This window comes from Chinchilla lanigera, unplaced genomic scaffold, assembly GCF_000276665.1.
Source record: "Chinchilla lanigera isolate Chin_1 unplaced genomic scaffold, ChiLan1.0 scaffold00149, whole genome shotgun sequence".
In the NCBI taxonomy this organism is placed as follows: domain Eukaryota; kingdom Metazoa; phylum Chordata; class Mammalia; order Rodentia; family Chinchillidae; genus Chinchilla; species Chinchilla lanigera.
In genome coordinates this window covers 2,041,998-2,057,528 of record NW_004955550.1, presented here as the reverse complement: position 1 = coordinate 2,057,528, position 15,531 = coordinate 2,041,998, and the positions used below count along the sequence as shown (strand labels likewise).

The following is a 15,531-nucleotide window of genomic DNA, read 5'->3' as shown; positions in this document are numbered from 1 at the left end:
TTCTAGTTCTTTTTCATTGTTGTTGCTTGTTTTTTGTTTTTTTTTTGAGACAGGGTCTCACTATGTAGTTCATGCTGGCCTTGAACCTACTATGTAGCCCAAGCTGTCTTCAAACTTGAGGCCTGGGATTTTTTTTTTTTTTTCCTGAGATAAGGTCTCATTATGTAGTTCACGTTGTCCTCAAACTTGTGGCAATCTTCCTGTTTCAGCTTCCCAAGTGCTAGGATTACAGGCATGTGTCACCACAAGTGGCTTTCAAAGCACTAGTTCTTTCCTGAAATTTAAAAATTCAGCTTTTATCTCCATGAAGCTAGTAGACATAGTTGTGTGTTTTGTGTCTCATCATAGCAGGCTGGAATCCCAACAGCTGGCAGGGTCACCCCTTGCAAATGCTCCAACATAGCACTCTGGGAAACTGAGGCAGGAAGATCAAAAGTTTGAGCCCAGCCCGGGCACCTCAGAGACTCAGTGAGACCCTGTTGCAAAATAAAAAAAGAAAAAAGGCCAGCGATGTAGCTCAGTGGGAAGACCTTGGGTTCAATCAGCACGGCAAAAATAAAGAAATAAATACGTGTGCACATCACATATGAACCAGTAGGATCTTTCTGTTTCTTTGTAACCGTAACTCACAGGAACTTGGACCAAATTAGCATTTTGTGAGACAGAATCTTGCTATGCAGCTCAGGCTGGCCTTGAACTCACTTTGCAGCCCAGGCTGGTCTCGAACTCACAACAATCCTCCTTCCTCCGCCTCCTGAGTGCTGAGATTATAGGCATGCACCACCACACCCAGCTAAGCTAACTATAAATGCACCAAAACACACTTTCGTGGACAGCGGCAGGTCTGCTGGGGTAACCTTCACACCTGTCACCAGTGAGGCCGAGGGGCCTATGCATTAATTTTCCAATAAAACTTTGCATTGTAAGATAATGCCAGTAAATAACTGTGTTTTACAAAACAATGAAATGATTAAATGGAAATTTAGATTCTCAGAAAGACAGTACCATTTACAGGGTGCGGGGGTTCCTTCTGTCTCAGTGCTGAGTGCGACCATGCCGTTTCTTCTTCCTCCAGCTGAGTGTTGAAACCGTCATCTTTTGAGATCTTAAGCCCCGAGAACTTCCAGTCTGTGTAGTTTACCTGCTTCACAACAAGTGCAATGCTGTGTAAGTGGTGATGTCTTGGTTTCCTCTGGGGAATACAGAGATGACGTGGCAAGGGCAGAGGGTGAATAAGGGCAGAGCAGCTGCAGGCTTCAGGAAACCCTGCACTGGTCCTCGGAGCTGTGGAAGCGGGCAGCACTTACCAGTAAGCAAGGCCCAGACAAGGACTTTTTACTTTTTAACATTTAGTACTTGTTTTAAAAAAAATTCTCGGGGCTGGGGATGTAGCTCAGTGGCATAAGCGCCTGCCTGGCAAGTGCAAGGTCTTGAGTTCGATTCCCGGTACCAAAAAAAAAAAAAAAAAAAGAGTAAAATAAATTCTCTGTGTTAGTGCTAGAGTATACACTATGCTGAATTAAATTATACTGAAATGAAGCAGACAGCCCAAGGGTTTAAGAAGTTACTTGTGTTTGGGTGTGAGAGCAGTCTGACTGCAAAATCTGCCACCAGTGTAGACTGGCTGATCTGGCTGGCTGAGCGGCGTGCCCTCCCTCCCTCCCGCAGCGTGTGTGTCCTCCCGGAGCTGTGCCCTAGCCTAACAGGCACCTCCCACAGAGAGGAGGACCCTTCCGGTCCAGGCAGCATGGGCAACTGCATTCTCCTGCCAGAGCCGCCAAACAAGCTCTCAAAAAATTGCCTCTGAGCCCCATGTGGTGGCGCACACCTGTAATCCCAGCACTCGGGAGGCTGAGGCAGGTGGACTGCCATGGGTTCAAAGCCAGCTTGGGCTACAAAGTGTGTTCAAGGCCAGCCTGAACTACACAGCAGGACCTTGTCTCAAAACAAACAAACACGCACAAAAAGGAAACTGCCCGTGTTGTGGAGATGTGTGCTGGCCGCTGATAGCCATGACTGCTGCCCACCGTGTGGACCTTCCACCTCTCTGGGAACAACACACGTGGAGACACACAGCCCCTACTCCTCAGGCTCCGAGCTCTTACTTGTATCGCGTCTCCACTTAGGATGTTACGACTGAAGTACTCCAGTCTGCTCCTCCCCTGGATACCTATTCTCTGGCCATGTTTTCTTCTTGAGTAGCTCACAACCTGGCGTTCCTTTTCCTTCCTGGCTCCCATCAGAAGAGGTTTTCTCTTCGCTTGGGACCGGTCATCTCTGCTGGGAACCTCAGCTGGCGACAGCCGGTTCTAAACAGGAGAGTGGAGAAAGTCTCACCGGATGACAGTTTAACAAACTCGACACTTGGGAAAGGGCTTTTTTTTTTTTTGGTTTTTCTCTGGTACCGGGAACCGAACTCATGACCTTGTGCTTGCCAGGCAGGTGCTTTTGCCACTGAGCTAAATCCCCAGCCCTATCGGGAAAGGGCTTTGTGAACCTGCATTAGATTTCATTTCTTGCTGGCCACAGAACGGAGGGATGCTCTCTCTCTGTCCCACAGTAAAACCCAAGGTACTTTTGTTTCATCAGTAACTTCCAGGTTAAGTTTGCATTACATATAACATTCACAGGATAAATTTCACTCATTCCAATTTTAACAACTGACCCCTTGGGGCCAAGAATACAGCTCAGCGGCACAGCACCTGCCTGGCAAGCATGAGGTCCTGAGTTTGATTTCCAGTACCAAATATAAATAAATAAAAATGAAAATAAAATAACTGACCCCATCAAATCTGCTCCATAGGATTGGCAGAGATCTGCTTTCTGGGGAAGAAAAGCCCTTATTTCTGCAGGTGAGATCTGTCTTTGGCATCACTCACCTTAGTGTGAGCTTCCAGTTTCAGGAGGCCCTCGGGAGGGAGGTAGTGAGACTTCCAGTCCAGCTTCAACTGAATGGATCCACTGGGTTTCTCGGCAGGGTCAGTGAGGTTAAAATCACCTGAGAGACATACAGACATCACTAGAACCTGATCACACAAAATAGACAAGTGAGCACTTATGAGCAGCTTATCTACACCCCTCTGTTTTCTTGAGATGGGGTCACTACATAGTTCAGGCTGATCTTGAACTCACTTTGTAGCCCAGGCTGGCCTCAGAATTGCAGTGATTGTCCTGCCTCAGCTCTAAGTGCTGGGACTACAGGCGTGTGCCACTATGGCCTGCTCTGCCCATGTTTACGTCATCATACCCTACTAGTAATTAACACTATGAAATAACCATTGTGATGATAGTACACTCAGAAGGAACACAAAACGGCAGTGCACTTAGACTACAAACAGGGGAAGACACGTTTTTCCAGGTTAGAAGCAGAAGTCAGAGGAGGAATGGTGAGGGACACAGCTTGCTTGTCATCAGTCATCCAGCCACTGAGCAGGACGGCATCACCACTGCTGCCACCAAGGGCCTCCCATGCCATGGGACCATGCAGGACGGCACCGCCTTTGCTGCCACCAAGGGCCTCCCATGTCACGGGACCGCGCACGACGGCACCACCTTTGCTGCCACCAAGGGCCTCCCATGCCACAGACAAACCAAGAAGGCCAACACTGACCCTTGAGTGATCCAAGAAAACTCAAAAACTTCAGCAAAATGGCTTTTTGCCTCTCCTTCTGCTTTGTAACACTGACCAAGAGGCAGTTCACACAGCCTGTTCTCTTTGCTAAAGAAGTTTTGAGCAGAAGTGCCAAGATTTTCCATTTTTGCTTAGCAACTGTGATACTGGGACAAGAGACGCTTCACCACTTCCTGGGGCACCCAGAATCTTGGTACATATGGTTGATACTGGCTGTAACTATCCACACTTCCTAATGAGAGCGTGGGTCCCCCTGCCTCACTCTCCCGGGGCTATTGCCAGAGAGGTGACTCCTCATGGGTGCACTCCACAATGCTGGGCTCAAAATAAGGGAGGACAGTATGGAGCTCAGCACCACATCCAAAAATCTTGCCTTTCTCATAGTCTGGCATGAGAGTCTTCCTTACTTGGGTTTAAAGGCTAACAGAAGTGAGAGAATTATGTACGGGTTAAATTCTACCCAGGATGCATTCACGTGCTGAGAAACCATGGGCCATAAGTAAAAAAGTCGCCCTGGTAAGCACCACAGTGAGGTTTTGCCGAGAAGCGGGTGGAAGTCAGGTTGGAGGCCGACCCCCTTGGGCACCTGCTTTCCGCTAAAAGGCAGCAGAAGCTGAGTTTCTGTAGGAGGACTGGAGCTCCAAGTCTTCTCGCCACTGCTCTTGATGATATTCTGAAGTCCTCTCAGCAGGCTTTAGGAGAGACTGTTCCAAGCAAGTAATCAAAGGAAAGGAGAACCAGGACAAAGAGACAACACCGGGGACAGTGTATGGCTGAGAAGCCTTGAGCGCCCACCTTTAATGGGCTTATTGTGTGCCAGAGGCAGCAAGGGCACTTGGACGCGGCCGAGGTAAGAGCCAGGCTCTGCGTCTTCATCATCAAAAATGTATATGGACAGGGCCTCCCGCCTCAGGTACTGATCCAGCTCAGAGCTCATCAGCACTGGGAACTGGGCTTGGTCTTTAAAGCAGGGGCTGCCACTGGCGGGGATGATGGCAGTGTCATGGTCAGCAAAGGTGAAGAAGCGGTACATGGCATACGGGCTGGGCTGAGTTCCCGGCCGTCGACTCCGGAGGCCACAGCACCTGGTGATTTCAATCCGCAGCTCATTCGGAGGGTCCAAGGTGTCCGATTTGGCCTGGAAAGAGGGTGGCCTCGTACTGAGGGCGCTGCTGCGGTGAAGCCCTGCACTCAGATGAGGGAGAGCTACGGCCTCGCAAGCCACTGTCCTGAGCTGGCCACAGGGAAACCCCAGGCCTTTCCCTCGCGCGGCCCCAGCTCCAGTGGCTGCTGGGGGAGAGGCTCGTGCTCAGGCCCCACCCCAGAGAACAGCGCAGAAAAGCTGGTCTGTGCACAGCGGGGAGAGGTCGCAGCTCCAAGGGCAGGGTTTTATTTCACACTCGGCCTTGAGCAAGGGAAGCACCTGGCTAGTTTTCTACGGCAGCTTTTCTCCTTCATTCACATCCAGCAAGCAGACATGGAGACTGGAGACTGAGCTGCTCTCCAGGGCTGCTGCCGCGGCTCCTTGGAGATGTGCGGACACAGCCTTCTCTCACCTCACTCTCCGGGGCCTCCCTGGCTCCGTGCACACTGACTGACAGGTAGGCCTGGGCTTTCTTCCGCTTACTGCATGCCTGTAGGCTGGCTTTGAGGGGCAGGCGTAGCCTCACCCAGTACTCTAGCACTCCGAAGTCTTCTCCACCAGCTCCTGGGTAGCGGAAAGCAAAAGGCATGGAGGACAGAGACGGTGCGGCAAAGGCAGAGGCGCAAATGGGAAGCCGCGAGCAGGGCAGCTACAGGCGTGGAGAAACCCTGCACTGGTCCTGAGAGCTGCAGGAAGCACTTACCAGTAAGCGTGGCCCAGCCACGGGCTTTCTCCACGGTCTCTAGCACCTTGTCAAAGCAAATCCACGCAGCTGCAAGGGTCTGGTGCTCACTGGCCACAGCCTGGTGTAAATCAAGCCGGGCAGAACCCCCTCGAAGATAGTGCACAAAAAGGGAAGTGGTTTCCACCACGTACTGGGAGGTGAAGTCATAGAGGGGCTGCGGCCCCACTGACAGTGGGGTGCAGTGGGTTTCAAAATCGTAGAAATCATAGGTGCAGAAAGTGGTGGGTTGTGTGTCTGCAGCCTGAGCCAGAGCAGCGGATGTCAGGAAAGCCTGGTGGATGTGCAGTTCGAAAAGATTCTCACTCGGATGCAGCAGAGAAACATCCACTCCATTCTCATCTCCAGGGGCTGGCATCGTTTCCAGACATAATGACAGCGGTCGGGTGCCATAAGCAACATCTTTGAGCTGTTCTAGAGGTGAGAGAAACTGCCTATGCATTAAAGAGTAGGGAGTGCTTCTTCGTTTGCAGGAGGACAGGGAGAGGAGAATAGGGACATGGTGGGAGTCCAACTTGAGATTAAGCGATTCAAAAAGAAAAGCAACAGAATGACAACCAGGAGATCTGAATTCATGGCCAAATAATCCAATGCCTGCTTGATACAGGAGGTACCAAGGGGTGACTGGCAAACAGACACTGAAACGAGAAAACATTTCATCCCACAGACAACACTGGATTGGCTTCTAGCAAAGTCCTACTAAAAGGGAAGAACTGTACAAGGAAAAAAAAATTTTAAAAACTTCGTTCTCTTTGATGCTGCCTAGCTCTGTAACTGCTTCATGGCTCTGTAATTGCTTTCTTGACCTCTAACCACAAGAGCGTAACGGAACATACAGGAGGCCTGATTGTAACCGATGGTCATTCATCTAGCCTTGTAACCGCTGATCTTGCCCTGCTAGCTAATCAGAACTGCCGGGCTGTCCTGTCCCGCCTTTGTAACCCCTGCTTATGCCCCATAAAAAATGCTGGCTCGCAGACACTCATAGCCTGGCTTTTGCTGGAAGTTATTCCAGCCAGGACCACCAGTGAAAATAAAGCTGTTCACTGCCTCCTGACTTTCTGGGCATCGCTCCTTCCCTGGGCTCAGTTCTGCTGCAACACTCTCGGTAGTCAGTGTTTCACAAGAGAAGCGCGGGGAACACAAAGCGTGAGCACCCCTGAGCGCATGCCATGCCGGCTGTGGAGAGAATAGTAAGTCACAGGCTCAGGACATGCTAAATTACACTGGGCTCCCCCCGTGTAACTGGTTTATCATATGAGGGTAAAAAAATCCACTTTGAGTAACAGGGTAATAAGTAAAAGGTGAGAGAGGAGACTTTCGGGAAGACGTTGAAAATACTGCCAGTGGGATGTGAAGACACAGCAAAAGTACCAATCTGGGATTTACTTTTGTGTACAACCAATCGGAAACTTTTTTGTTGTTGTTATTTTTTGTTTTTGTTTTTTTTGTCTTTTTGAGACAGGGTCTCGCTATGCAGTTCAGGGTGGTCTTAAACCCACTTTGTAGCCCAGGCTGGCTTTGAACTTGCAATGATCCTCTTGTCTCAGCCTCCGAAGTGCTAGGTTTCCAGGCGTGCACCACCACACCCGGCAAATTCTTGCGGGGGAGGGTACCAGGAATTGAACTTAGGACCTCACACTTACCAGACAGGTATTGCACCACTGAGCTAAATCACTGGTGTTTTTTGTTTTTCAAGACAGGATCTCGCTATGCAGTTTAGGCTGTCCTTGAACTCCCTATGTAGCTCAGGCTGGCCTCAAACTCAGTGTGATCCAGGGGCTGGTGGTTTAGCTCAGCGGCACAGCGCCTGCCTGGCAAGCACATGGTCATGAGTTCGATTCCTGGTACTGGAAAAAAAAAAAAACTCAGTGTGATCCTCCTGCCTCAGCTTCCCCAGTGCTGGGATTACAGGCATGTGCCACCATGCATGGCTCTATCAACTGGAAACTTCTATAGTTTATTTCACATTGGGGAGTATGTAAGTCTTCACAGTGAGTTGAGGATGAATAGCTTAAGTGTTAAATCAGTTGAATAAAATGTTCTGGATACATCAGAATGTTCTCATATTTTTTTATTGGTATAGTTTGCAGTGCATAGCGATCACACTCCCCACGGGGAAGTTGCCACGTGGACGGCTCAGTTCTCTTTTTTTCTTTTTTTGTTTTTTTTTTGGTTTTTCTCCGGTACCGGGAACCGAACTCACGACCTTGCGCTTGCCAGGCGGGCGCTTTGCCACTGAGCTAAACCCCAGCCCCCAGAATGTTCTCATATTAAAAAACGAAATACAATTGGGCATGGTGGTGCATGCCTATAATCCCAGCATACAAGAGGTTGAAGCAGGAGGATCATAGGGAGTTAGAGGCCAGCCTGGACTACATAGTGAGTTCAAGGTCAGTCTGAACTACATAGCAAGATGCTGTCTCAAAATAAAATAAAATAAAATAAAATAAAATAGAGGTTGACTATTGACTACTTGGTTAACAATCTCTTAATTGTTAGATTACTATAACAAAATATATTCAAATTTTTGCATTATATGACACAGGATTATAGTCTTAGTATATAAAGAACTACATGCAAATCAGCTAGATACCACTAAGAAATGGGTAAAGGACAGGAACAGGCAAGTCTCAAAAGAAATAATACAAATAACCTGTAAACAAATGAAAAACTCTTATCCATGGGGCGCACGCCTGTAATCCTAGCACTGGGGAGGCTGAGGGAGGATGATCACTGTGAGTTCAAGGCCAGCCTGGAAAACAAAGTAGGACCCTGCTAAAACAAAACAAAGCAACAGGCTGGGGATCTAGTTTAGTGGCACAATTGCCTGCCTGGCAAATATAAGGTCCTGAGTTCGATTCCCGGTACCAAAAAAAACAAAAACAAAAAAATAAAGCAACAGCAACAAACAAATGAAAAAATTTTTTATTTTTAGCAGTATCTAAAGAGCTTTAAGTTAAAGAAAAACAATCTTCCCAGCAAGTAAGAATATTTATCCTGCACTGCCCTGAGAGAAGTCCTTGAATCCGAAAGACATGAGAATTTCAATCCAAGAGGGAATTTCCTTTGGTTGGTTTGGTTTGGTTTGGCTTGGTTTTATGAGAAAGGGTCTCATTACGTAATTCAGGCTGTCCATGTAGCCCAGGCTGGCTTCCAACTCATCATGATCCTCCTGCCTCAGCCTCCCGAGTGCCAGAATTACAGGTGTGCACCAGTGCTATGGCCTTGGGGTTTCCTTTGTTATCTAGCAGTGACCTTTGACCAGACTCACACTGGCACAGACCTACATGCCCCAGAATGATATATCCTTTTGCTGTAAATCTATGCTTACTAAGAAGCTTACTGATTACACAATCTCTTGCCGGAAAGAAGATGCCCTGAACGTGGCTCCAAACATACTGATGGCAGCAATGGAATAGCCTCTACTGTGGCTTACATTCTGGTTTAAATATCAGTCTCTGGCGCATTTGGTTAATGTGAGTGAGGTCTCTCACTGCTGAGCATAACAAAAGTCTAGTTTCCTGACAAGCAAGGCTGGGACCAGCTCCTGGCCAGCAGTAATTACGCTCAGAAGAGGAAGTACCGCAATATGAAACACACTGACAACTGGCCTGTCACTGTCGATAGCCACAAACTACAACAAAATTTTAGAGAGAAATCCCAGAAAAACATGATGGAAAATGAGTGCTGACGGCCTATTACCTGACAAAGGCTGCTTTGTGGTCTCGGATTGAAGAAATGATAGAGAGAGACTGAGGGAGAAGCTGCCACTCTTGTTCCCGATTCTCCTTCTCAGAGTATAGTCCAGCCCTGGAAGCAGCTGCTGGGCCAGTTCAAACTCTCCAGAGAAATCAGAGAAAGACAGGCGCGTGGCACAAAGGGGAGCAAGCGCAGCAAAGGCGGCAGGGTGCAGGGCAGGAGGGACGTGCCGCAGCCACGGCCGCCGGGGGTGCGGGCCCGCAGTGTGTGCGCGCACGCCCAGGAGAACAAGGCATTAGACTTGCCAGATGTCGGGAGTCCATGGCTTCTTAAGATACCTTCCAGCTGCTTGATCCGGTTGTTCTTCAGGTCTAGGAGCTGACTCAGCCGCTCCAGTTTTTCTCTGTGATCTTTACTTTCGCTGTCAGCTTTTGTCACCATGGCTTCCAGTTCCTCCTGAAACAAAATAATGTCTCAACTTTTCTCTCCCCCGGGCCCAGAACCGAACATCCGGGATCAACAGGTGGCCCTTGTGGGTAAAGAAGACTCTGCTATCGCCCTAGCAGGAAAGATTCCGCATGAACCCTCCAGGGAGGATGCACTATGGGTGCCTTTGCTTAGTTTTCCTGACACTGGGGGAATCTGCGCCCAGAAGCTCCACATTTGCCGTTTGTCAGCCGGCCCTGCCCTGGCTTCCATGCCAAGGTGCCGTGGCAGGTGTGAGTCCTCAAGCTCTCCCGGGGCCAGCGCTTCGTGTCTGCACAGGACGGCACATCGCCGGCATCAGCCCTGGAAACCCAGGTCTGCATGCCACCCGGTGCTGAGAGTGCCCGTTCTCTGTCCCCGCTCCCTGCACCTGGTAGCACGCGTTGATCTGGTGCTGCAGGAGCAGCATGTCTCTGGTCTTCTCCAGCTCTAGGGTGGTCTCTGCGTGGGATACTCGGAGCTCACTCAGCATCTGGGACAGCTTCTTCTCTTCTTGAACTCTGGGTTCACTAGGCTAGAGCGGGAAAAGCATTGGTAAGATAGGGTACAAAAATGTCAGGGATAGCCAGGCATGGTGGCAAATGCCAGGGAGCCCAGCTATTCGGGAGGCTGAGGCAGGAGAATCCAAGTTCATGTCTCAGGGAATTTTAGGGAGGCCGTGTCTCAAAATAAAAAGAGCTGGGGTGTAGCTCAATGGTAGAGTGCACTTCAATCTTCCAAAGTAAGATAAAACAGAACAAATGTGACAGGTATAGTAATAACGATTCTCCATACAGCAGTGAGATGCCAGCAGCCGAATTTACTGCACAGCAGAAGAGGGTGCGTGCTGCATCACAAGCTTCTGCTCCCCCGGCTTCAACCCCACGCAGCAGTGAGTGGCTACACGGCCTTTCCTGGAGGTTTGCTCATCAGCAGAGCATCTCAGGTCCTCACCTGAGAACGAGTCTACAATGTGTGTGCTGTAAAGGGTGAGAAATGCAGGTGGAGCTTCTGAAACTCTACTCCCAGCCTCCTCCTACCCTTGCATGCATAGTCCTTCCAGGACAAACAACTACGTCTTCCACACTCTTTGTCTTTCCTGGCGACACCTGCCAGAGACGCCGTGCAGCGGACAGTCCTTACCTCTCTCTGAGCTGCCTCTGGGGACAGGTCTGGGAGCAGAGCTGGTTCAGGCAGCCTGTCGGGAGGTTGGGCCACGGCGGCTGCCCTCTGGAGCATTTCTACCTCCTGCTTATGCTTCTGAAGGATGTTGCTGACTTCAAGCTTCAGATCCTCATTTTGAGCTGGGGAAAAAATAATCCAGACATAGAAAAGGAAGAACTCAAGTGATCCCTATTTGCAGATAACACTGTATTCTATATAGAAGACCCAAAGAGCACCACCAAAAAACTCTTAGAACTAATAACAAACTTCAGAAATGGAGCAAGATACAAGGTCAACACACAAAAGTCATTAGCACTGTGTACCCCAATAATGAACAGGATGAGAAAGAAATATGAGAATAATACCAGTCACAGCAGCTTCAAACATGAAATACCTAGGAATTCACCTAGCCATGGAGGTGGAAGTCCTCTACAAACTACAGTACTCCACAAAAGAGATCGAAGAGGACATCAGAAAATCAAAAGATGTCCCCTGCTCCTGGATAGACAAAGTCAGATTGTCGAAAAGTCCTACTCCCGAAATTGTACAGATTTGATGCAGTCTCAATCAAGATACCAAAACCATACTTTACAAATCTAGAGAAAAGAATCCTAAAATTCAGATGGAACCAGAAGAAAACCAGAATAGCAAAAGCAATTTTGGGCAATAAGAGCAAAGCAGAAGGAGCAGCAGCGCCTGACGCGAAGCTGTACTACAAAGCAGTGGTGATAAAAATGGCATGGTGCTGGGACAGAGACAGACACATGGATCAACGGAACAGAACTGAGAATATTTCTCCAGACACATTTATCCAACAGAAGAGTCAAAAGCATATGTTGGAGAGAAGATAGTCTGGTAAACAAGTGGTGGTCTGTGTGCAGAAGATAGAAACTGGTCCCTTATCTCTCACCATATACTGAATTAAAATCAAAATGGATCAAAGATCTAAACAATAAAATAGAAACATAAAACCTACTGGTGTTGTGGCAAATGTACTTATTTAACTGAGTCATCCACAGAGGCCAGATGCAGAAAGAAGCAAGTTTACAGCCAGCGGTGGGCACCTAGTACATGACCAAGCACCAACCCCGAAGGGCAGGAGGGGAAAATATTTATACAGTTTTAGTTCCGGGTCTAGTTCCAGGTCTAGGGAGATAACTAGGTTTTTTCTGATATGATTTAGTGCAGATACAGAAATAGTCCTACAAAGCAGGGGCCTAGCTTGTAACAAAGGGACAAAGGAGTTTGACATTTTAAGTAGGGAAAAAGCAGTCTTATGACAAGGCATGGAGCGGTATCGGGTTAGGTACCTATGATAACATTTACCAGAAACAAACTTAAGGAAACAGAAACTTAAGCTCTAAGATGGTGCCTGAGTACAACATGGCATCGGTTTGGTTTTTTCCCCACTTCATTGGAAAATAAAATCGGTAAAACACTTGAAGACATAGGTACAGGAAGAGATTTTCTAAACAGAACCTCACTGCACCATAGCAGCAAGAATCAACAGATGGAATTATATCCAATCAAAATGCTTCTGTACAGCAAAAGAATCAATCAACAGAGCGAAGAGGCAACTACAGAATGAGAAAAAAATGTTGCTAACCACACCTCTGAGGACTAATATCTAGAATATATGAAGAACTAAAAAAAATTAAACCTCCTAAAATTAAAGATCCAGTCGAGAAATGAACAGACACTTCACAGAGGAAGGAATACAAATGGTCAACAAATATGTAAAAAAGCACTCAACCTCTCTGGCCATTAGAGAAATACAAATTAAAACAATGCTGAGAAAGAATGGCTGTCATCAAGAAATCAACCAATAACAAGTGCTGGAGGGGCTACGGGGAAAAGAAACCCTTCTCCACTGCTCGTGGGAGTGTAGATTGGTGAAACCACTGTGGAAATCAGTGTGAAGATTCCTCAAAAAACTAAAACCAAAGGTTCCATTTAAGCCAGCTTATTCCCCTTCTGGGTATCTTCCAGAAAGAATTAAAAGCACTGTGTCACAGCAATATATGTGCACCCATGTTTATAGCAACACAGTTTGTAATAGCTAAATCTTGGAAAGTAAACCTCAATCACACCGTAACCCAAATGCCCATCAACTGATGAATGGATAAAGAGGATGAGGGGGTTTTTATACAATAGAATACTATTCTGTCAGCCCAATGTGGTGGTACACACTTGTAATCCCAGCACTCAGGAGATTGAGGCAGGAGGATTGCTGTGAGTTTGAGGCCAGCCTGGGCTACGTAACGAGTTCAAGGTCAGCCTAAACTACATAGTGAGACCTTGTCTCTAAAAAATGAAATAAAAGAAAAGAAAAGAAAAAAGAGCTAGGCATGGTGGCACATGCCTATAATCTCAGCACTCAGAAGGCTGAGGCAGGAGGATCACTGAGAGTTGGAGGTCAGCCTGGGCTACATGGTAAGTTCAAGGCGAACCTGAACTGCATAAAGAGACCCTGTCTCAGAAAAAAAAAAAGAACACTACTCTGCCATAAAGGATAAGCTTGAGACAGTCCTAGGTTAATGGATACAACTTAAGACCATATTGTTAAGTAAAATAAACCAGACATGCATGTTTACTGCATTGTTTCTCTGGTGTGAGAAACTGAAAATGTAAATAAAGACCAAAATGTATAATAACTATTGGGAAATGGAAAGAAAATGTTCAAATGAGAAGAGGATAAGGGAGAGGAGAGGGAAGGAAGGGAAAAGAAAAAAACAAAAGAAGGATAAAGTGAAGCAAAGCTTTTGTAAATAAGGAGGGGAAGAAGGGTTGGAGGGAGGGTAAGGGAATGGGAGAGAAAGAAGCAAGATATCTCAGGTACAGGTACAAATTCGCTATGATGAATGTGATCATTATGTATGTCTGAAAGGAATAAATAGAATAATCTAGAACAAAATTAAGTTTATAAATAAATAAATAAAAAGAACGACATTTAAGACATTTGTAGGAAAATATAGTGATGAGTGAAATAACTCAGACACACAAGCTTAAATACCATATGGTAAAAAAAAAATACCATACGGTAGCTGGGCGTGGTGGCACATGCCTGTAATCCCAGCACTCAGGGGGCTGAGGCAGGAGGATCTTTGTGAGTTCGAGAACAGCCTGGGTTACAAAGTGAGCTCAAGGCCAGCCTGCACTGCATAGCGAGACCCTGTCTCAAAAAGAAAAAAAAGCCAATAAACGACATCTATAGAACTGTAGAGTGGAAATGGGGACAACAACAAAGTAAAAATAAGATGTTGCTTTTTTGCCAGGCCCCCTCAGCACTGACCTTGCAGCTCCTGTCTCCACGTGACGCCCACCTGTGCCCCACCCTGACCCGTGGGACAGGCAGCTCCTCTGTGCACTGGAGAGGCTCAAGTGAGACCCCTGACATGGCCATGGACTCCCTGGTGCTGCTCACACGCGGCAGGCCGGCTGGCCCGCGTTCAGTCTTTTCATGGTTCCTTGCGCTACACTGCTGGTGGGAATGTGAGCTACTACAGCCGCTATGGAAATCAGCATGGAGGGTCCTCAAAAAAACTAAAAATAGAAAGTCTAATGGCCCCAGCTATTTTGAGTCTTGGTATCTTCCCGAAAGAGCTAAAGTCATCACTTCACAATGACGCACGCACACCCATGTTTAGAGCAGCACAATGCACAACAGATAAATCCCGGAAGTAGCCCACGTGTCCATCAGCAGGTGAAGGGATAAAGGTAGTATTTATACACAATGGAGTAGTACACTGACATGAAGAAGGCGAAATGTGAGTTGTCTGTAGGAAAATGGGTGCATTTTGAGATCATAATATTACGTGAAATGAATCAGACACACAAGCTTAAATATCACACGTTTTCTCTTGTATAAGAAATCCAAAGTATAGATAAAGAGCAAAATAAAGGCTAGATAATAAGAATCATGAAGGTAGGCCTTTTGCAAGTGGGGAAGGGACCTAGAAATGCAGGAGAGGGAGGCGAAGGAGAAGTGCCTACCCTGACAGTGAGGGTCATCACCATGTGTTGTAAACATGTGCTAGGAGATTTGTTTAACACTGAAAAATCTTTTTATGATTCCTGTGTCCGTTACTTTTTGTTGTTTGTTTTGTTTTGTTTTTTGAGACAGGGACTCATTATGTAGTTCAGGCTGGCCTTGAATTCACTATGTAGGCCAGGCTGGCCTCAAACTCACAGAGCCCTTTAGTTTCAGCCTCTTAAGTGCTGGGATTCCACGTGTGCACTACCACACCGACCTGCTGAGTGCTAGGATCACAGGTGCGAATCACTACATCTGGCCCTGCCCCTTACTCTCATATTTCTTGTCCTTTGGGTTGAAGATGTGGCTCTGGTGGAGCACTTGCTAACACACACAAGGTCCTGAATCCAATCCCCAGTACCACAAAAATTTTTTCTTTTCCTTCCCTCTCATATATAATATACTAGAGTCTGATAAGATATAATTTTGACAAGCCTAATAATAAATCCAGGATAGGAAGAAGTGAGATGCAGGTCCTTTTGATAGTGTTTTAAAATCTTCAGAGTAGGCCGGGTGTGGTGGCACACGCCTGTAATCCCAGCACTCAGGGGCTGAGGCAGGAGGATTGTTGCAAGTTCGAGACCAGCCTGGGCTACAAAGTGAGCTCAAGGCCAACCTGAGCTGCATAGCGAGACCCTGTCTCAAAAAGA

General features: G+C 47.2%; 1 protein-coding gene across 1 annotated transcript in view; it reads right to left on the bottom strand.

The window, feature by feature from the left end:
- Rpgrip1 (retinitis pigmentosa GTPase regulator interacting protein 1) overlaps nucleotides 1–15,531 on the bottom strand; it is a gene marked incomplete in the record, with an annotated part of 58,309 nt that overhangs the window by 16,099 nt on the left and 26,679 nt on the right. Inside the window, 9 exon segments of the mRNA XM_013508581.1 lie at nucleotides 1,006–1,144; nucleotides 2,106–2,309; nucleotides 2,880–2,998; nucleotides 4,427–4,769; nucleotides 5,188–5,339; nucleotides 5,479–5,931; nucleotides 9,525–9,675; nucleotides 10,076–10,219; nucleotides 10,828–10,988. Of these exon segments, the coding sequence (XP_013364035.1) occupies nucleotides 1,006–1,144; nucleotides 2,106–2,309; nucleotides 2,880–2,998; nucleotides 4,427–4,769; nucleotides 5,188–5,339; nucleotides 5,479–5,931; nucleotides 9,525–9,675; nucleotides 10,076–10,219; nucleotides 10,828–10,988 (1,866 nt within the window).